The sequence below is a fragment of the Onthophagus taurus genome, chromosome 1, assembly GCF_036711975.1.
Source record: "Onthophagus taurus isolate NC chromosome 1, IU_Otau_3.0, whole genome shotgun sequence".
In the NCBI taxonomy this organism is placed as follows: domain Eukaryota; kingdom Metazoa; phylum Arthropoda; class Insecta; order Coleoptera; family Scarabaeidae; genus Onthophagus; species Onthophagus taurus.
The window spans coordinates 36,741,041-36,763,220 of NC_091966.1; the positions used below are offsets into that span (position 1 = coordinate 36,741,041).

The 22,180-nt window shown below is 31.8% G+C and overlaps 4 protein-coding genes across 4 annotated transcripts; all 4 read right to left on the reverse strand.

Moving 5' to 3' along the window:
* Window positions 1-159: 159 nt before the first annotated feature.
* Window positions 160-3,331, reverse strand: LOC111421131 (lysine ketoglutarate reductase/saccharopine dehydrogenase). Its single transcript, XM_023054269.2, has 5 exons — window positions 3,185-3,331; window positions 1,778-3,129; window positions 642-1,726; window positions 401-577; window positions 160-343 (listed from the first exon to the last, which is right to left on the reverse strand). The coding sequence occupies exons 1-5, from the start codon at window positions 3,242-3,244 to the stop codon at window positions 228-230; spliced, it is 2,790 nt and encodes a 929-aa protein (XP_022910037.1). The 5' UTR covers window positions 3,245-3,331; the 3' UTR covers window positions 160-227.
* A 211-nt stretch (window positions 3,332-3,542) lies between these two features.
* LOC111421134 (pickpocket 9) lies at window positions 3,543-8,690 on the reverse strand. The gene is made up of 4 exons (XM_023054271.2): window positions 7,962-8,690; window positions 7,576-7,906; window positions 7,337-7,519; window positions 3,543-3,687 (listed from the first exon to the last, which is right to left on the reverse strand). Exons 1-4 carry the CDS (start codon window positions 8,673-8,675, stop codon window positions 3,572-3,574), a joined length of 1,344 nt encoding a protein of 447 aa, XP_022910039.2. The 5' UTR covers window positions 8,676-8,690; the 3' UTR covers window positions 3,543-3,571.
* A 191-nt stretch (window positions 8,691-8,881) lies between these two features.
* LOC139428885 (nose resistant to fluoxetine protein 6-like) lies at window positions 8,882-13,998 on the reverse strand. Its single transcript, XM_071201241.1, has 7 exons — window positions 13,810-13,998; window positions 13,562-13,758; window positions 13,026-13,511; window positions 12,640-12,972; window positions 12,074-12,587; window positions 9,053-9,195; window positions 8,882-8,996 (listed from the first exon to the last, which is right to left on the reverse strand). Exons 1-7 carry the CDS (start codon window positions 13,961-13,963, stop codon window positions 8,892-8,894), a joined length of 1,932 nt encoding a protein of 643 aa, XP_071057342.1. The 5' UTR covers window positions 13,964-13,998; the 3' UTR covers window positions 8,882-8,891.
* A 245-nt stretch (window positions 13,999-14,243) lies between these two features.
* LOC111421133 (nose resistant to fluoxetine protein 6-like) lies at window positions 14,244-21,065 on the reverse strand. Its single transcript, XM_071201240.1, has 10 exons — window positions 19,787-21,065; window positions 18,180-18,446; window positions 17,934-18,130; window positions 17,659-17,873; window positions 17,336-17,606; window positions 16,947-17,279; window positions 15,009-15,196; window positions 14,632-14,957; window positions 14,436-14,578; window positions 14,244-14,379 (listed from the first exon to the last, which is right to left on the reverse strand). Exons 1-10 carry the CDS (start codon window positions 19,845-19,847, stop codon window positions 14,272-14,274), a joined length of 2,109 nt encoding a protein of 702 aa, XP_071057341.1. The 5' UTR covers window positions 19,848-21,065; the 3' UTR covers window positions 14,244-14,271.
* Between the last annotated feature and the right edge of the window lie 1,115 nt (window positions 21,066-22,180).

Sequence of the window (22,180 nt, forward strand, 5' to 3'; positions counted from 1 at the left end):
TAAAGCTACTTAAGCTACTTTACAAAACTTTCAACTAAGGCTGGTTTTCCTCATTTGAAGTACTGAAAGAGACATAGGAAGCGAATGTTTAATTGGATCATTTTGGATAAGATACATTGATCGAACAATGTTATATGTTTCTGATTTAACAAGATCATATTCTAAATCTTTCTCATTTTGCTGTGCTTATATTTATTTGCTTAGTTATTATATGTACAATTATAGAATTATGTAAACTTAGAAGTTTCTGTGCTGTATAATCCTTCTAATCTCAATCTGGACAATAAAGGCCTATATATTTCGTGGGTAAACGGCAAAACAACTCCTTTCTGCTGAATTTCACCTACAATGAAAAAAATTAAATTTGATTCAAACATTTTAACATTTTAAGATTACTTACCATCTAAAACCATCTTTGCTGCAATAGCGGCTGGAAATCCAACCGTTTTAGCCATCGCTGAATGACCACCCACATCTCCATAAACCACCAAATTTATACCTCTTTCTTCTTTTCTGTTATCTGGCCAAACAATTCCAATGTCATGACGTAAAATAACCAAGTCCCTTTCGTCTTTTTCTAAATTAAGAAATTTGAATTAAATCACTTCATTAAATAATTATTATCTAATCGGTTATCTTACCTAAAGAAAGTTTTCTTGATAAATAATAAGTAATTGTATCTAACGGTGTTCCGCATTTAACAACGTTTTGATCGCTAAATAATTCAAGATCTTCTAAAACTTCAACAGCAATTTCAGTGTTTGCTCGTTCAGATATTTTCTGCTTAAGATTTTCCGTTAACATATTAGCGTCCTCAAGACCTAATAAATTGCAAATTAATTGTCTCCAAGTTATATCTGGACCTTGAGTGTGAAGAACGGGAAGTGGGTTGGTGTCTAATAATCCTAAATATTGGAGGGCTCTTGCAGCTTCCGAAAATCCTTTGTATCTAATAGTTCCTCTTAAAAGAGTAACTGCGTCTTGTAATCCGTACAATTTCGCATAAACCATACTATCCCTATTTGGGAATCCTTCCAAATTAAATCCAGGTAAGAAATCTAAATCAGTTGTCGACGACATCAACTCTCCACCTTCTTGTATTTCAACAATTTGTCCTTTTCGCAGGTATTTAGCTGCGGATACAGTGTTTAAAAGTGCTCCTCGTGGGGACCAAGAAAATTTGTATCTAAGAGGATTTGCGCTGAATTCTGGTGCTGGTAAACCACCGCAATAAGATACGAATGATGTTACTCGACCACCCAATGCTTGAACGTCTTGGATGCACTCCAAAGCTAAAAGATGGTCAATTCCAGGATCAAGTCCAACTTCGTTTAAGATCGTTACGCCCGCGTTAACCGCTGCTTCGTGAAGTTCTTTCATGGTGTCACTTGCATAACTTGCCGTAACCATGTGTACTTTTTCTTGAATGCACGCTTTTGCAACTACTGGATGCATTGGGGCAGGGAGGATCGAAATAACAACATCAGCTCCTTTTACTAGTTCTTGTACGGATGCTGGATTTTCTATGGCATTAACGTAACGACTCTCAACACCACCATATTTCCTTGCAAGATCATCACATTGATCTTTTTCTTCCGAAGCAACTACAATTCCAACGTCCATGTCTCTATGGAGGTATTCAACGAGAGGAGCTGAAACGCGACCTGTACCTAGGATGACTATTTTTTTTAATTGCACACCATCAGCTCCTTGCTGAGAACTTTTGCTGAAAATCAAAAAATTAATTTTAAATTTAATATTTTGTGTGATTACTTACATTCCAACTTTTCGTAACTCATTGATATATTCGAAGTTGTTGGTTAGTTTTCCATTACTAGCTATAATTGCGCTTTCAACCGCTGGTAAAAATGATTGACTTTCTAAGGGTTTTGTTGCATCTGATTTAATGATATCGATGGCGTAAGGGAATAGCATATCTCCAAACATATCGGTGCTCTCTCTTGGAATTTGCGTTGGCATGTTATCAATACTACAAACCAATACTCCAGGTCCTTTAAAACTTTTAGTATCTTTATTTCTATCGGCATCGTAAAGGCAGAATGGGGTGTCGATGGTGGTACATTCGTTCATAAACTCAATGGATCCACCAGGATCGGCTGAGATATCACAAATAGCTAACATCCGGTGTGGGAGAGCTGGAGCTCCAACTGACGTTGGTAACCAAGGTGTATGTGCGGATTTTAATAAATGTTTTGCATCGGGGATTGTGATCAATTTAGGACTATTAACAGCCCAATAAATTCCGTTGATGATAACCGAAGCGTATGGGGCAATTTTTTTATTAAATGTTGATATATATCGTTCAGGATGTTCTTCATATTCGTTTGGATCGAATTTTCCACCTTCGATTCGTTCCAAATAGCTGCTTCTGCGTACTTCACATCCATAAACTTTGTTCAAACTTCCATGCTCAGCTGCTTTTTTTAATAACTCAGGGGAAACGTATTCGTGAGGGAGTTCTTGGAATACTTCTTGAGACCCTTGAGATACATTTCCGGAACCCGTAAAAACAAAAGTTAATGGCCCGATAGATTTTGGCATCAAACCCAAAGCTATTTCATATCCAGTATCTCTCACAGCTTGTTTGGCCATACTAGAATTTCTATAATTATGCGCAGGACCAATGTGCATGAAAGGAGTGTGGTGGCCTAAAGCTAAAAGTCTTAACCCAAGTCCATGAAGGATGTTAACTGTTCCTGCAATCCCAGCCATCCTTCCAAAAGCAACAACTCGATTTCCATATTCATCGGTTAATTTCTCGTAGTCTAGTAAGCGAATTCGTTTTTCTAAAATTGCATCTAATAAGGGCATATTAGTTTCTTGAGCTTTAATCGTGTGCGAAAACAAACAATAAGTTTTATCTGGTATCAATTGATCAATTGGGACTTGTTTAACCCCAAAAATAACGTTTGCCTCTGAAATATCTTCTTGCACAATCGCCCCTGCGTTAATATAAGCCTGCATTGGATACGCTCGTCTATTACTTGGTTGTACAATAACTTTAACACCATGTTTAACTAATTTTTTGACGTGAGCTGGTGAAAATGGTGCTCGTCTTTCCCAAACGCTTTGATCTTCACGTCTAATTGCTATGATTTTTCTATTCGACTAAAATTATAATTGACTTAAAATTAAAAAGGAAACAAATAAAATAATTACTTACATAAAATCTTGAAATGAAACGATCATTTCTAAAAACACGATCGAGTAGCACGCGATTCATGTTTACTTCTGCATGCCTTCTATAAATTATCAGTTTACTAGCGAGGGATAGTATCTTATGAGAGGAAAAATACGAACGATAAAGCAATTAAAAAACAACCTCTGACCTATCAGATATTTTGAGTTTATTTTCTGATACGGTTCCGTATCGGTATTGCAATTCTTTACGTACAAATGTTATCTTTTTATAGTGTGTCAATGGTAGTAACCCTATTTTTAAAATATTACAGTTGTTATTGTGATAACCGACACGGCTTCTATTTGAACAATCTAGTTTTCTGCAAGATATAACGTGGACGTTTAAAATGTTATGAATAAATACGCGGATTTAATCGTTCCGTTTCTTCCAATACCAAAACAGACGTAATGTGAAGAAGTAAACAATTTCGATTAAACTCAATACGCTACATCCTAAAAATAAACCAATCATTCCGCCGATGTAAACTAAAATTGGGTTTCAAAAAATAAATTGATTAGGTTAAATGTATATAAATGCAAAACTGCGCTAATTCGAATATGTATGTACAGTTTTATGTAATTTATTATTAATTTTATTTTTGTAATGTACCGTGTAATGTAATCAGTATTTATCTAATCCGGGTTAGTTGTATAAAAACTTTCCATAAAACTTGAACTATAACGTGAAATGTAATGTTGTATCTTAATTAAAAAAACTCTCAAAAAACACGGCAGTGGACAAATAAAAACATCAACAATTTGTCCAAGAATAGTAAGAAATATTCTTAATGAAGTGTTCTGGATAATTTGTAGAAGACGACTAAGTGCCTCATAATTAATCGAGAGAAGACAAATGTAGACAAGAACTAGCACATATTCTATCGTTAGAGTTTTTAAAATTACATATTATATTTTTGTTAACTATAGATAGATTTGATTTGTATCGGCTGCTACTTTGGGAGAAGGATGGGTATTTTTAATGAAAATTACTGTTGGATGTATTTACAATTCATTTTAGTTCTCTAAACGGATTATGGATTATGTACAGCGATGGGTGACGATAACATAGACTTTCTTAATGTTGAAACATTTATGTCATAGCGATTAGATGAACTATGGCTATGTAAGCACATTTGTCTTTCCAATATGATAACTGATAAAACAAGCAATGTGTTCTGTACTGAATACGTTCACATCTCTGATCGTGGCACGTATTTCCTAAATATTGAAGCTATCCACAACTTATGATAGATATATTACTGAATCGAGACTTTAAAATCACAGATGCTCCTGTATTTGTGACGTCATTTGACATTTAACACTTTTCTATATTGCTCATAAACTTTATAAGAAATAGTAATCGAGATGAATCAGACTTATGATAAATTCTTACGAACCATGACTATATTAGCAAATGTCAACTTAAAGACATTTCTTGATAAAAATAATCCTAGCGAAATGATAGCCTTCTAAAGCTCGGGGGGGATTAAGAAATGCCTTTTGATCTTAATCCTAATAAAGTACAAATCTGAACCTGCACCTCCTCGTGGTAGAAGGCGGGCAATGCAAATCCAAGTAGGAACCGAGCAATCAGCGGCTTAAGTGATCCAACTACAACTGCTGAACAACTTCGGGTGAATGAACCGATAGACGAAAGACACTCTTTAGTACTGAGATTGAGAAATTGGTCTCGAAGTTGTAGGAATTGTCAAACAATCAACGGCGAAAAGATGCAGCAATCAAAAGGACTACTGCATTAGGAATCTACGGAAATCCTTTGTATAAAAAATCATCATGGCGATGCTCAGAACTAAGTTCTCCGGAGTAATAAGTTCTAACTATGTAAATAGACAAGCTAAAGGACACATGGAACGTAAGATCCATGTATGAACCAGGAAAAAAGGCAGGCAGAGGGAGATGTGACAAGTACGTGGGTGGATTTAGGTTAGAGATGAGAAATGAAAGAATTTTATTGGTGATTTTAATATCTTTCTACATTTCTTAAATATGTTGTCTCTCCTCCGCCCACTACATTTTCCCATTTCATCAGTAGAGCTTAGTAAGATATCGCTGGGATGTGTACGGATCTCAACTTTAATTTACAAATGATTTGTAACTATTAGGCTAACTCTTAAGCTGGCGAGATATAAAGTGGCAATAATGCGTGCACCAGGAAGCTCTGGTAGATTCAGAGATCAAGAAATGAGCGTTCTTATTAACGGAAAGCTACGATTTGGTAATGATGACCTATATTCTATAAGCATATGTGATTTTGAGATCTTCATATCCTTAGGGCCACAGATTAAAGTTCGAATGAATTTAAAGTTTTATCATTTACATGGGAAGCATATGGGATTTTGAGATTCCTTTACCCTCATTGTCATAGGTTATAAGTAAATGTAGAAAAAACTTTAAAATATCATCGATATGTGCTGTACTACGTATAGTATGTAAATTGCATTATTTCTTTCAGACATTGATGTAATATCGAACGTAGTGCATGGCTTACTAATAAAAAAATAACAGCTAACTTAGCCTTTTTATAATTTTGATCAATTTCCTGATATTTCTAAAACGTTAATAGATAGTTAATAGATAAAGGAATTTTCGAAAATTCTGTTCCTAAGTGTTTCTCAACCTGCGTTCGCGGTATCCCAAAAACAGTTAACGTCATTCCAAATTCTTCTCAAGTTTCTAGTTTTGCTGTTTTTGCTCATGAGACAGGAAACAAGGGAAGTCCTGTCTCCTCCGTTCGTAGATTTCCTCTCTTGCTATTCTTGTATCTGTTCTCCTAAATCTATTCCCAAATTTTTCTTCTGTTTTACCTTATCCTTATATAGTTTTTGTACTGTATGTTTTAGTTGCTATCCATGTTATCGATTACCTATCTTGAACTTATTCCATCTATCATTGAGATACTAGTGGACTTCTATGTCTACTTCTTGCTCTTCTAGGTTTCTTAAATTTATGGAGTTCTTCTTCGCACACCACGCTTCTTTCTTGTTTCTCAAGTTCTGTTGGTTTTAGCTTTTCATAGATTATTGTTGTTTCTTCTTTGGAGTTGGTGTCAGCTATCAATAATCGGCGATATGTGCTAAGTTCTGCAACTCTGATTCCTTCACGACTTAAATTGGGCGTCTTTTGGTTCAAGAATATGTTATGTAATTTTCTGTTCACTTTCGTTTGTTTCATATATTATCTTACGAATAAAAATGTATCATGTAAACAAAAAAATATTCGTAGTACTCCCCTAATGCTCTCTGTTTTTCTATACGAGTTTGAATTCTAACGCAGAAGACCGTTTCTCATAAAACTCACAAAATTTGCTGTCAAATCATATTATTTTAATCCGAAAATAGAACCTTTTAGCTTTAAGTTAAGATATACATCATTTCCTAATTTTTCAAAATAAAGTCAAAGTGGCTTTTCTAAATTTTCACTTTCTCTGACTTAACTCGTATGAACAGATTTTCTTATAAATTCTTCTATTAGAAAAAATTTATGTTTAGTCATATTATTTCTATATCACATCCTACAGTAGAATCTCCTAGGTATAATTTAAGATATAAATTATTTCTTAACTCCTCAAAATAAGGATCGAGTTACTATTCGGAAAACAAAACTAGTCTTACTCAATCGATCACGAGAATTTGGTGTAACAAAATTACCATTGCTCGTTAAAACTGTATTATCACTCTCTAAATAACAACATCAAGTTCATTCAACTTCTTTAAAACATCAGCAGCTCGATATATTATTCTGTTGGTTCTTCAAACAACATTCATTTCTTTACTAAATAGAATTCAGAGAGATGGTTGCATACGTTTGCTTTGATATTATATCCCAAATTATGAGCAGGCTGATATTCACGGAATCCCTAGCAGAAATCTTAATGGTGTAAGTAATTGAGTGGTAATTGAGTAATTAATAGAGTTATAAGGTAGAGGGTTACTTACACAATCACTTAGGTTGAGATTATTTAGGGAGGATTCACAATTCTGGTTAGTACCATTTCGGCGAAATCTTAGGGGATGATAATATCATTTATTACGTTTCATTTGAATTACTTTAATATAAAATTATTCTTGTAAATTGATTCGAATTAACGCAGATTTATTGTATTAACCGCATTTACCTAACAAATCTGAAAATCCAAAAATAACATCACGTTTTAACCTCATTGTTGGATATTCTTTCAACCCCCATAATAAACTTGACCCTAAGAACCACTGTTTTAAATCAGTATCTTCAACAACGTAATTGGATTCTTCGCAATTTTGGTAACATAAACATTCCTTTTTCATCGAAATAAACCGCTCTTTAAAAATTAAATAAATACTAATTTTTTATTAATTTTTACTAACAAATTTTTACCTTTATGTTTTGCAAGACAATGCAAGCCTTGAACGTCGCAAACTTTATCCCCATTGATTTTCCGATAAAAATGTGGAATACATCCGCATAATTTTTGAGATAACATTGCTCTACATTCCATTCTACAAAGCGCCATGGAGTAAACGGGGGATCTTAGTAGATTGGATTCATCATAAAAGCGACATTTTCGTTGGGTCACTGATAATCCCCTAATTCTTTCGGAACTATACAAAGATAATCCGGTAAGAAATATTTGTAAAAAGAATCCGTTCGTTACGGTTATATTTTTGCTTGATATATCAGCGGTTTCGTAAGGACCATGGATAAAAATCTAAAAATATAATTAAAATAATTATTTCAAATAAATTTTTATGTGATATTTTTACTGAATATCCCGTCGACATATTAACGATGTTAGTGAAAACCTCCCCATCCAAAGGATTAACATAAAACGGTGAATGTTGTTCAACTAAGCCGTCCTTATTTTCCTTCCAATACATTTCCGAGTTATAATAAGCTAATTGTGAATTAAAACTATAACAAATTCCTAACTCCAAAACTGTTTGTTGTAAAGCCATATGTTCGGCGTGTACAACTGAACCAGTTATTGAAGGTTTAAATTCAAATTTCAATTTAAATAATAAATCCATGTAATCTTTACTCTCAATTCCATCGTATGGAACAACGCTATCAAAATTTGTGTAAGTTGCTGATGCTAAAGAAAGAATAAATGCTTTTAATTTAACTTTATCTGTAGCATTTGATTTGTGTAAATATTCTTCAAGTGCTCCTTCGCTAATTTTAGTTGTGGGACAAATAGTTACGCATGGAAATGAAGTGTTCCATGCAAATCGATTTCGCTCCATCGAAATCACTGTTGGATTTTCTTGATACCTCAATAACGTTTTTCTACTTAATAATATCGCGCCATAAATCGACAAAATAATTGATGTGGTCCATATAATGTATTCCAAAATATTTCTCCTAGGTTCTGCAAGATGATTAAGACCATGAATGTTACTTTCGCTAAGAAAATAACGGATATATTTTAGAATAGATGGAATTTTTCTTATCCTCTTGGTTTGTTTCCACGAAAACATTTTTAAACAAACTAAATTTCAAGTTGGAATTTTACCAATAAAGATAATGACGATGTTACCGATACGATTGTTGTTTTGAATGAATATCGATTTCTTGTGGAAATTTTATTTAATAATTCACGAATGGATTGACAAAGAAAATAATGTCGAGGCACGTTATGCTATTCGTGATTAATTTATTAAGGTGTTTTTCTAAATAATTCAAAGAAAAAGTTTTTATTTTAACATTCTTGCTAAGCGCACAAATGGACACTCAAATATGAGGGCGTAAAAAACGGCGAAGAATGTTACAAGAACTAAATCACCAATAACTTTGTAGTACTAAAAAGAAATATTTAGAGATATTTAATTTTAAGGTAGAGTAATAAATTTTGTACCAAACTGAAATCTGAGAAATAAATCGGTAATTTTAATGCGCCATTATCCAAAAATTGTATGGATAAATGTAAAAGGAAAACTGAATATGTTAATTTACCCAAAACTTGAAATATTGGATGTGCTAGAAAATAATTTATTGGACCTAAAAAATATTTTATTAAATTATTTGTTATTAAAATATAGTTGTATTGAAAATATTTTAATGTTAGAGATTTTCAATTGTGCAAATTGTAGTCAATATCCAGCAAGTAAAAAATCACCAACCGATTATCTAATCGAATTGAAAACATGGATCGTTAGTTTAAGTTTTGTGTCGCATCTAAAATCAATGAAAAAATCCATCAAGGATATTGACTCCAAGATTATTCTAATCATAACAGCTACATTTTTTCTTATTCTTTCCTTCTTTTCCATATCACGCTAGAAACCAAAGATTATGAAGAGTTTGAACGGCGTATTAGAAGCCATCAACAAAATAATGGCCATGAAATATCAAAGGTCTCTGATTGAAGAATATTTATTTATAGCATTTGTAACGTTCAATGAAATCAGCATGTCCAAACGCTAATTGATGATTGAATGAAAAAAATATAAAGACGAATGTTTGGATCACAACAAAGACAAGAAAATAGTTTCATACCATCTGCGATAAAGTCATCTCGTCCAAATGATCTAGACTCAGGGTGTAATAACTTACACCTGGAGGAAATCTGAATGGTTAAGGATCAAAAGGAACAATGTTTAAGTATCCATTTAAAATTATATAATGATGCACAACCTAATTATTTCTACGAAACACTAGAATTTTGCGACAGAGAAAATTTGAAGAAAGAAGAATGGTTATATGTCGAAGTACATCCAACGGCTAACAAGAAGAAGATATGGAAGGAAGGAAAAACAGAGCAGTCAGCAGTCGCAGACCATTCTCACACGGAACTACCAGGTGTAGCCACTATCACCAGATGATGACCAGAGAGGCGTAGAAATCTATCATCATAAAAACAACATCAATAGAGAGGATGGCATGGAGATGATAATTGAATTTCTTCCTGAAGAATGTTAATCCAATCGGACATAACGTGGAGGATGATGAATCGCTTCGGGAAATAAACCGACAACACTATAAGTCAAAAAAGAAATTTACTAATTTCGACGACGCTTCGATGAATCGGTCAAACTAAAAGGTGACGAGCTATAGGTCGGATTACAGAACAAAGTGGAAATCAATCTTTTAATTATAGACGACCTGCTAGCTGTCCACTTCGAATGCAAATTACCAACAGAGTCTTCTACACCTACGCTTTGGTCTCTGGGTATATTGATATCCAGAGTGATTTCGCTTAGACCCTTTTTCATTTACTCTTTTCGTGAATTCTTGGTTTCATTCTTTACTGTCCACTTTAACACTGACCATCTACTTTTTTTTTGCTATTACAGAATACATGCTAGCAAATGCCAATTTAAATGCCATTTAATGTTCTTGATGGAGATTTTTTTGTTTCTAGGCTAATCGTGCTGTTGCATGAATTCAGCTGTGATGTCAGGTCATGTTGATTGTTGATTGAGGTGTCCTTGTAGATTCTCTTGCATTACGATATACGTCGTTTTTTCTGTGGACATATCCAATTTCCTGCTGTAGAGCGTATTTCCACAATAAATATTGCCTGATTTGTTGTTCCTTCAAAGCTTTTGTGACTATCATAATATTACTTATCACCAAACATATTGCCTGCATATGCCATACCTGATTACTTCTTTTCTAGCTATTTTTATAAGCAAATCCTTCGTCAACAAGTCTCATAAAACTAATCCGCAGATCACAGTTAAGTGTTCGCTAATTTTACCTGACAGTAGCATTGAGGATTTTGTACAGTTTTTTATCTTTTGAAAAGTGTGTGTCATAATAGATGAAAATCAGCTGATATAGGTATTAATGAATAATGCTGCCACATAGATGTAGCCTGCATTCTGATTTGGGTGTTATTAACACTATGTAGACTTGTAATCCTGGAAGACACTGGTCTTCGTTTTTCTCCTTCTATAACACCGGATGATAGAGATTATTCCATCCTTTATAACACGTATTAATTGTTTCGCCGTTGTTCGTTTTGTCATAAAGATATCATTTCCTACCCTATCTATTTTGAACTCAAAGGGGCTCGCATATGATGAAGTAGTACGTTGACATCTTACCAAAGATTCCATATCTGCCGAGGTGTCAAATAAAAGAAATCGCTCAATCTGTTCCAAAATAAGATCATTGTGCACTAACTTCTCGAGATAACTATGGAGATATCGAAGTTTCTAGCAATATATTGATATTTTTAATTGTTCTTCATCTAAAGCAAAAGTGTTACTCAGAGTTTTTAAAGTTTCAGAGTTAATTTTAGTGTAGAAAAAGTGTGAAAATGTAAAGAAAAGTTACAACATTGTATATCGTTAACCACTCTTTGCGAAATGATGAAGAAGAAGATGATAACGAAATGTAGGACTTCTTGGTATTTGCAAGAGGTGTGATGAGAGATAGGGCACATATCATAATTCTTCATACAAGGGAGAATTTTTATTTTAATTAATAATAGTAAACACTTAGACTTAGAGCAAGATAATAGGTAGGAAAAACCAATCGTGTTAACTATGTATTATGTACTATTAAAGTTCGAAAGAACTCTACGACGGAAGAGAAGGGTCCCTTAATGAACTCTATAGAAAGTTTATCATGATACATACCAGACTGACAGTTGACTATTAATTAGGTTCTGTCGCCGCTAAGCTACATACATAAAAGACATCGATAGAAGTGACTTTTATTAATAACCTTGGAAGGGACAGAGACGATTCTTTTAAATCATGTGGGACATTTTAAAGAAACTTTCTAACCAACTTTAAAACGTTATAACAACTAAATGAAGCAACTTGGTATATTTTGGTTCCATGTATACGTGATATCTAAATAATCAAAATATTTTCAATATAACTAAAGAAAAATTAATTGCTAATTAATAAAATTATTAAGTCACCTCCATATCCATGTTTACAAGCCCAAACAATCCACATCACACCAAAAGTCCATCCAGATCTAGACAAAGAAATAAAACTACTAGCTTCTAATCTATTATATTCATGATCTTCTAATTGAAAAAAATGATTTCCAATTGTTGTCGTTATGATTAAAATAAAACACCACATCCATCCAACGGTTACGGTAACTGCGTTCATTTTAATTTTTTTATCTCTCGTAAAATGGAAAATCGCTCCTAAACCGATTCCTAAGATATAAGTCGATGCTCTAATATGAGGTACAACGTAGTGTTTTGTAAAATAATCCTCAACTAATAAAGTGTTGCTAACTAATTTTCCAGCGCCATATTTATTAATCCAAGCGTAATAAAAATTAATGGCAACGCTTAAAATGTAAGCGATTCCCCAAATAATCCATCCAAAATAATTCCATTTCCATAACGGATAAATGAGAAAAGGGGCGAAAAGGTAATATAAAAAATCGTTTGTTAAATACCAAGCTTGAACTAAACACTAAAATTAACCAATTTAAAACAATAATTTTAAAGATTTTTTAATCTCGTACTAAATGACTTGGATTTATATAATTTTGAATATGCAATAAGGTACTCCACCAAAAATATTTGCATGGTAATTGAAGAGTTTTAATTGAATGTTTCCATAAAGGGCCAGATCCTAAGAATTGTATTAAAGTTATATGGGTTATTACAATAAAAGCTAAAGGTGGTGTTAATCTCATGAATCGGTAGAGATTGAGGAAAAACCAATTTAATTTTCCGTTATTTTTGCTTAGATGATTCATTGAATGATATGTCAATAACATTCCACTTATCATAAAGAAAGTGTCAACAGAAACTGTTCCACCGATGATTATCGTACTTCTATATCGTAAAAGCCACTAAAATAAATTAATAAATTAATTAAAAAAAAAAATTACTAATTGTTTTTTACATCAATAAGATCTAAAGCATTCACTGATGGCACAAACATAGTCATCATAAATCTATGTCCAACGACAACATAAGATATACTTAAATATCTAATCCCATCGATGCAATTAAATCCTGTTGGGTTATTATTATTGTAATTAAAAATGTATAATGAGTTGCTATAAAGAGAAAAAATTCGAAATAAAGTTTTCTTTTCGGGATTTTTACGCCGATGAACAACATCGATGATTGTAGATATCAAACAAATTAATATTATCGACAATAAAACTCCACTAAAAATGTATTGATTCCGTCCAAATTTCGGTTCATTTTTTATACTCGAACAATCATCTTCGTTAAGAGTAATTTCTAAATCTAAACCTTCACCGAACGTTTTAATTAATTTCGTGAAATGTTTTAAAATGTCTTCAATTGGGCATGAATCTGGTATGCATACTGACCAATAAATACTTGCTCCATCAACTAAAGCTTTGATTTTATCGTATCTCTAAACCAAAATTAATTAGATAAAGACATAGATTTGGAGTTATTTCAAACCATTTCGGATAATCCCCGAAACATAACGACTTTTTTAACGATGTTTTCGGTGGGTTGAATTTTAATTGTGCAATGTTGCCCAGCTAATTGACCATATTGAGTGTTTGCTTTTATTTTTAAACATTCTCGAAATGCCCCAAAATCCATAAGATTTCCGGATAAAACACCAGGTTGGAATTTTGATGAGGAGTCAAACACTTAAATTAATTTAGTTGTTTTAAAATATTTTTAATTATTTAATAACTCACTTTTAAGCGCCCATGGTTTAAAAGCTCTTAAAGCGTATTTAAAAACTCGACTATGATTAGCACACAATTCGTTATTTGGTTTACTCAAAGTGTAACTAGCAACAACTTGGTTCATTATCAAGCTTTGTTTTTTACTTAAAATAAGAGGAATCATCGATAATTCGTCAAGATCTTCCGTATCGTATGAAATATTTTCAGTTTCATTCTTTGAAATTGTTTGACTTACAACTTTCGATGTGAAAATGGTTAAAAATACCACATAAAGTGGTAACAACATTTTAAATGAGTTATTATAATAAATTTTTACTGGCTTTTTATATTTCTTCATTGACGTGAGTAATATGTTACCGATAACAAGTTAATAATTTTACTGTATCATTAAATTGTCAGGAAATGAAATTAAAAAAAATTATGCGGAACTATTTTATTATTTCAACTACATTTGTGTTTATAACGAGACAATTAGTGTTTTAATATTCTAGATATGTTGAGGAAAGGACATTCGAAAATTATCGTATATCCAAAACTGAAAGCTACGATTAAGCACATATCCCCAAGATATTTGTAAGCCTAAAAAAAGAATTTTATAAAAATAATCTAATTTTTTGACGAATTTTTGTAGGTACAATGCTAAAATCCGAGAAATAAATGGGTAACTTTAAAGCTCCGTTATTTAAAAATTGTAATAACATATGCCATATGAATATTGAGTACGATAATTTACCCAAAACTTGAAATATTGGATGTGATAAAAGAAAATTCACAGGTCCTTAAAAAATAATATATAAATATTATTAGTAATTTTAAACAAACCAAAAAAACCTCCATATCCGTGTTTACAAGCCCAAACCATCCACATCACCCCCAAAGTCCAAGCTGATCTCGACATTGAAATATAAAAACTGTCTTCGAATCTATTATAAGGATGATCTTCTCTTTGAAAAATATGATTCTCCAAAATTGTGCTAACCATTAATATTGTACTCCACATCCAACCGAATGTAACGGTAACCGCGTTCATTTTGATTTTTTTATTTCTAGTTTTATAAAGTATGGCGCCAAGAGCAACGCCTAAGATATAAGTTCCCGCTCTGGTATGAGGGGAAATGTAATGATTGGTAAAGTAATCATCATGTGCTAAATTAGTACTAAAATTAATCGTTTTAGATGTATATTGAGTGTTAAATTTTAATTCTTACGTAACTAACATCCCAGCTCCATATTTATTAACCCAAGCAACGTAAAAATTAAGAAATATGCTTAATAGATAAACTATAAATAAAATGAACCATCCCATGTATTTCCATTTCCATAGTGGATATATTAATATTGGGGAGAACATATAATAAATAAAATCGTTGGTTAAGTACCATGTTTGGATAATACACTATAAAGTAACTTTATTTCAGGTTTAAATTTATATTTTTTATATACATATGTATATTAGAGGTGGAATGTAAAATATTGATAGGTCGTGTAAAGTTATTTTATAAAATTAAGTATAATCGCTTTATTTTTCAGCAATTTATTATTATTAATTTTTTAATTCTTGGGCTTGGATTGAAAGAAAATTTACAAAGAATACTTAGGTTTTCTGGATTTTCAAAAGAACTAATATTAATATAAGATACCTAATTTTTTTTAAATATCCAAGTTTTTCTTACAAAATTCAGGATTCATAGAAATCTCATAGAATTTTCAGATACTCTCTAAATTTTTTTTTCCAGAGTACTTTCAAATCTTCTCCAACACTTTTAAAAATATCTGGTAATGCCTAAACGTTTTCTAGAATGTAGCTGAATTTAGAATTATTCAAGAAGATATCTAAAGATGACTTGGAATTTCAAGAGGATTTCCAAAAGCTTCACAGAGTTTGCGAATATATCAAATTTTTTCAGAGGATTTTTAAAGATCTACGAAAATAACAGTTTCAAAACGATTTCTAAGATTTTCAAGATTTAAAGAATAGTCAATTTTTCTAAGAATTCAAAAATGTTGAGAAATTTGTAGTGGTTTTCTAGAATCCCCAATAGTTTGCAGATACTTTTGGATATTCTAGAAAATCTTTAAAGATTTCTGCACAAACTTAAGTTTTAGAGTGTCAAAAATATTTGGAACCTTTCCGATGATTTACTGAGGTTCCTCAGAAAACTTCCAAAGATTTTTAGGATTTCCAAAGACATCCCTTAATTTCTAAGCCAATCTTAGGTTGTACAATATTTTCAAAAATAACAATGTCTTTTTTAAGGATGTACTGAAATTGAGATCAAAATTGAAGATCTACAAGAATATTAGAAACTTACCAGAGAATTTCTAAAACTTTTCAGAACTCCCTTAAAGCTTTGAGATTCCGGGGATTTAACAAGAGATTTTATAAAGGGGTAAAGTTTTCTAAATGTTTGTAATTTTGAACAGAAATTCTGAGAAAGAAATTCTGAGACGTTGTCGTATTATTTCTAGCGGTTTTTGCAAAAATGGCAATGAATTTCAAAGGATTCTTAAAGTGTTTCACAGCGATTTCTTAGAACTTTCAAAGATATCTAGTAAACGCCGAATAAAAATTCCTGAAGATATACTGAATTTCTAAAGCATTTCAAAAACAATTAAATTGTGTCTAAATTTACAAAAAATATTTCAGAAATTTTACAGAAATGTTTCAAAGCATTCTCGTGGTACTTTAGAAAAGGGTGCGATTAAGGACATCTTCTGTTATGGGTGGTGGTGTGATGAATCTTGTAGGTACCTCTTCATGTGCAAGTTTCTTAGGATTTTCAAAATTTAAGAAATTAGGAATTTTTGTAGAAATGTCCGGAAATTTCTAACGATGTTCTGTGATTTGCAGATGTGTCAAATGTATTTTCTAAGATTTCTCAGGATGTTCAAAAAATTTCGTAGTTTCTGTTTCTTAGAATGTTTCTAAGTGTTTCAGGCAATGTCTAAAAATCTTTAAAGATGATCTGGAATTTCCAAAGAATTTTCAAAACTTTTCAGAACATTTTGCAGAAATGCTACACGTTTGCCACTAAAATTTCAGATAGTTACTCAATTTTATAAAATAACTAATAGGCGTTATATACATATTCAACAATCTAATGATAATATTTAAATAGTAGGAGTAATATATTATTATTTCATACCAAATATTTTGGATTAACATAATTTTGTACATTTAATATTGCAGACCACCAAAAGTATTGACAAGGTAATTGTAAAGCTTTCGACATCTTTTTCCATAAAGGTCCAGATCCAATAAATTGAATTAAAGTAGCCACAATCATCACAGCAATCGCATAAGATGGGGCTAATCGAATAAATCTATGCAAATTAAACAAAAATAAACTAACTTTTCCATTATTGCTACTAAGTTGTTTCATAGTGAAATAAGTTACTAAAAGTCCACTCAACATGAAGAACGTATCAACTGAGACTGTTCCTCCTATTATAATTGTACTTCGATATCTTAATAACCACTAAAATAATACGTAATATAGTACAAGAATTAAGTTATTTTAAGTTTCTATATTACATCTGTTAAATCCAAAGAATTTACAGCTGGTACAAATAAAGTCATTAAAAATCTATGTCCAAGCACCACGTAGGAAATACTTAAAAATCGTATTCCGTGTAAAAAATTAAAACCCAACGAATTTTGGGTGTTATAACTGAAAATATACAATGTATTACTGTAAAGTGAGAATATCCTGCATAAAACGCTTTTGTCATTTGCTCGACGTCTATTTATCAAATCGATTATTGTCGAAAGTACTGATATTGTAAATATAAATAGTATTAATCCTCTAAAATAAAAATTAATTAATTTTTGGTGAATTTTAATTAAAAAGAAAATACATTGCGAAATATTGGGTTGTACCAAAACTTGGTGCATCTTTAACGCTGTAACAATCGTCATCTGTTAGCGTAATTTCTAAATCTAAACCTTCCCCTAATGATTTTATTAGTTTAGTGAAATGGGATAAAATATCTTGGGTTGGACAAGATTCTGGGATACAAACTGACCATTGGAGACTTGCTCCTTCTAAACTTCCTTGCATTTTTTCAAATCTCTAAAAATAAGAAATTATTTTTTGATGTATTAGTAATTTATATGAATTTAATTTTATTACTTTTTCACTTATATTTCTAAAAGTTAAAACTTTTTTAATGATATTTTGTGTCGGTACAATTTTGACACTGCAATGTTTTCCAATAATTTTTCCAGAACAAGTATTTGCTTCGATATTAATACATTGAGAGAAATCACCAAAATCCATTAAATTACCGGAAAAGATCCCTGGTTGTAGTTTTGATGACGAATCAAACACTAAAATGTGATTTTGAAAACATTGAAAATTGATTAAAAAATTAAATACTTTTTAAAGCCCATGGTTCGAAAGCGCGTAAAGCTTTCTTATATTCCAAACTGTGAATTTCGCACAACTCATTCTCCGGTTTCTTAATAATATAGTTCGCTACAACCTGATTCATAATCAAACTTTGTTTCTTAGTTAATTTCAACGGAGTTTTGTCACATTCTTCGATATTTTCATTTTGACTCGTGTAATTTTGACCAATTTCATTATTTGATTTCGTTTGATTTAAAATCGAAGAAGTTAACACACACAGAAATAAAACGGACGCTGAAAGCAACATGTTGAGAAATACTGAAAGTAATTTTATTAATTCCATAACTAAAGTTATTATTGAAGTTTTTATTATTAATGTTAGTTTTGCAAACATGCGATGAGAACAAGGAAACTTTGCTTATTGATTGATTGGTGTAGTTTCCTTTTAGTTTAGTTTCATGGATTATTGAAACCGATATAAATAGTTCTGTATCTTTAAAATTAGATTTAACCGTCGTTTATTTAGTGTAGATAATGTACCGAACCCCGTTTTGAAAGTGCACATATGTACTCCAACACCGCTAATAATTCTTGGGTGGTCGGACCGGGTGACATATGTTATGCAACAAATTAATGGACCGATGTTTATTTAACGTACTGACAGCAATACGTCACCCGTCGTCGCCTGCGGAAGTCTTCTGACTCCTTTTAAACTTGCCGATATCTTATATCCAAAGATTATTACATTTAACATCATAATGAATTTATAAGAAATTATAATTAAAAATCATTTTGATTATAAGTTATGATAATTTTATATTAATTTCGAATATTATCATTTCATTTTTTATTTAAGCCAACTGAAAGATTCGCTTTGACTATATTTTATACGTCATTGTATCAAAATCCTCAGAAATAGAGTAATAATTAGAGTAATAGGCTAATGCACGTTATATCAGCAATATACAGTGCTAGCGTAAAGTAACCCCCCCCCTGTTTAACTTCCGAACAAATTGAGATATCACTATGAACAAAAAAACGTCAGTTTCTATATTTTATCAGCACAAATATTTTCTTATGGAAAATTTTGCCATCACTTTTAGTTTTTCCGGAAAATAGATCAACTTTGTTTTTTTAAATGGAACACCCAGTATATTATGGTATCTTCCGAAAGATGAAAACAATACGAATCCAACGGTACCTTACAATCAAATATCGGTTTATTAGTTTTTCGCATAAAAATTAAACAAAATGCGGAATTTTGCCGGAAAAACCAACGTATCTTCGTCGACTACCTGTCGAAATGCAATCGGCCAGGTAAATGGTGGACGGTAGGTTAACGGTCGGTATACGCTCGAGCTAAGACGGATTTAAAATTGCAAGTTCAATTACTTATTTTTTTTAGAAATGAAATAAAAGTTGTTTGGAAGTATATTAAATTTATGAATTAATCATATTTTATCAAAAAATATTTATAAAGAAAAAAAGTCAATATAAGAAATGAAATTTTCTTATTAAAGATTTTGCTAGTATAGGTAACGGTTGAAAAATTTGCTTAGTGTTGTTATTGAATAATAAAAGAATTTTTTATTTATTAAGAATCAAATATTAAGTAAATTGTTCGATATGATTACCTTGAACTTCTAGGCAGTGGTACCATCTTTGTATTGTTTCCTCTCTCACACGGTTTAACATGTGATGATCAATATAATATTTTGGCAGACGTCAATAATTTTTTGTTTTAAATCCTCAATACTACTCAACGGAATTTCATATACCTTGGATTTTAAATAACCCCATAAAAAGAAATCTAAAGGTGTCAGATCTGGTGATCTTGTTGTCCATTAAAATTTTTATCAAAATAATTTCGTACCATTGGCGCATAATGTGGAGGTGCTCCGTCTTGATGAAACACTAATTCCATTTCAAAATCGTCAGAATTCTGTTGTACAATTTGCAAAAGTCTTGAAAAAAAACATTTACTTTCTAATGAAATTGAGTGATAACGTCACGATATTCATGTGGATTAACATCACGCCGATGCAATTTTCCACCCAAAAAGAAAGTACATTCATCACTGAAACAAATATGTTTCAAGTATAATCGATTTCGTTCAACCATATTTGCCATTAGCTCACAAAATTCTGTTCTTCTATATCAGGGTCATCTTCTGTTAATTCATGAAGCATTTTTATTTAAAATGGATGATATTTATTCTTCTTTAAGTATTTCCACGTCGTCCAACAACGACGCGGAAATATTTAACACATCACACGTTGATGCGATAGCAGCAGACGACATCATGGGCACATTAAATACTTCTGTTAATATCTGACGACCAGTTCTTTGGCGGTCTTCGACGCTTCCAGTTTCCAAAAACTTATTCACAACCTCTCTTAAAAATATTTTCGACTAATTGGATGTTCAGGAAATCGTTCCTTAAATTGTCGCTCTGTTTCATGTAGATTTCTGTCAGCACGAGCGAATATTAAAATTGCTTCGATATTGTGCTCTAAACTCCTTCTAGCCATTTTGATCTCGCCTTTCTTTGGTTATACTTGGTCGGGTAGAATTCAAAGATAGAAATGAAGGAAAATATTTGCATGCTGCCTTAAATACAAAATTTCAAAGTACCTACAAACTTTAAAATTGTTGTTATGACAATTTTTTCTTAGAAGTTTTAAAAAGAACTTTCTTTTTATCCTTTTCTTGTATTGATTGTTTCATAAAAACATTCTAAAAGAATTGCTGATTTTAACCCTGCTTAATCCGAGCGTAGACCGACCTTTAACTGACCGTTCACCATTTATCTGGCCCATTGTATCTCGACAGGTAGTCAACGAAGAACGTTGGTTTTTCCGGCGAAATTCCGCATTTTGTTTAATTTTTATGTAAAAAACTAATAAACCGATATTTGATTGTGAGGTATCGTTGAATTCGTATTGTTTTATTCTTTCGAAAGATACCATAATATACTGGGTGTTCCATTTAAAAAAACAAAGCTGTTCCATTTTCCGGAAAAACTAAAAGTAATACCAAAATTTTCCATAAGAAAATATTTGTGCTGATAAAATATAGAAACTGACGTTTTTTTGTTCATATTGATATCTCAATCTGTTCAGAAGTTAAACAGGGGGGGGTTACTTTACGCTAGCACTGTATGTATATGTATATTGCTGATTACATGCTTTCAACTTTGCCCAAAATTCACATTTTTTGATTAGAAAGACGACGATAGTAATATAATTGTGTCTGCTAGTTCTTTTAATGAAGTAATTATGCCTACTACCATGTTTTGAAATCTGTTGTATATTTTTGATTGACGTTAACAGCTTCTATGCACACAACCAAATACAGTGTGTTAATTAATTATCGTACCCGACGTTATCATTGCAAGTATGCAACCAATATCACAGTAGTGGTATTGCAATACGCGATTTGCGTATTTGGTTGCATACTTGCAATGATGACGTCGGATACGATAATTAATTAACACTCCGTATATTCTTTTCATTTCATTCAATGGAAAGTTCATAAAAATGTATTTATTGAAAAGGTAATGCCAATAATGTCTAAATCATATTCAAAATTTCAAGCATTTGTACCTCGCTTGAATGAAATGCAATCTAGAAGCATAATCTCCTAACTCTGCTCTTGTTTAGGGAGACAAAGGAAAATTCTATGAAAAAACGCTGTCAAGAACTACAAAAACATGATCTTTTCAACATGCATAAAAGCATAACAAAATAACTAAAACGAATATTCAGCAACAGGACATATTTGCAACAGATAATAACAAACAAACAATGGATCCAGCAGAAGTAGTAATAATATGGATACATCGCATTCAGGATTTCTTTGATGATAATATTGGAACTGGAATTAAGAGAAATAGATCAAGACCAACCGATGATTCTTGTGTCAGGTTAAACAGGAAAGCCACAGATGAGGATAATGTGTATGCCGAGATCCTGAGGTTAATGACAAGGTCAGGACCTGTTGTGTTAGTGTGCCAAGGACAATGACTC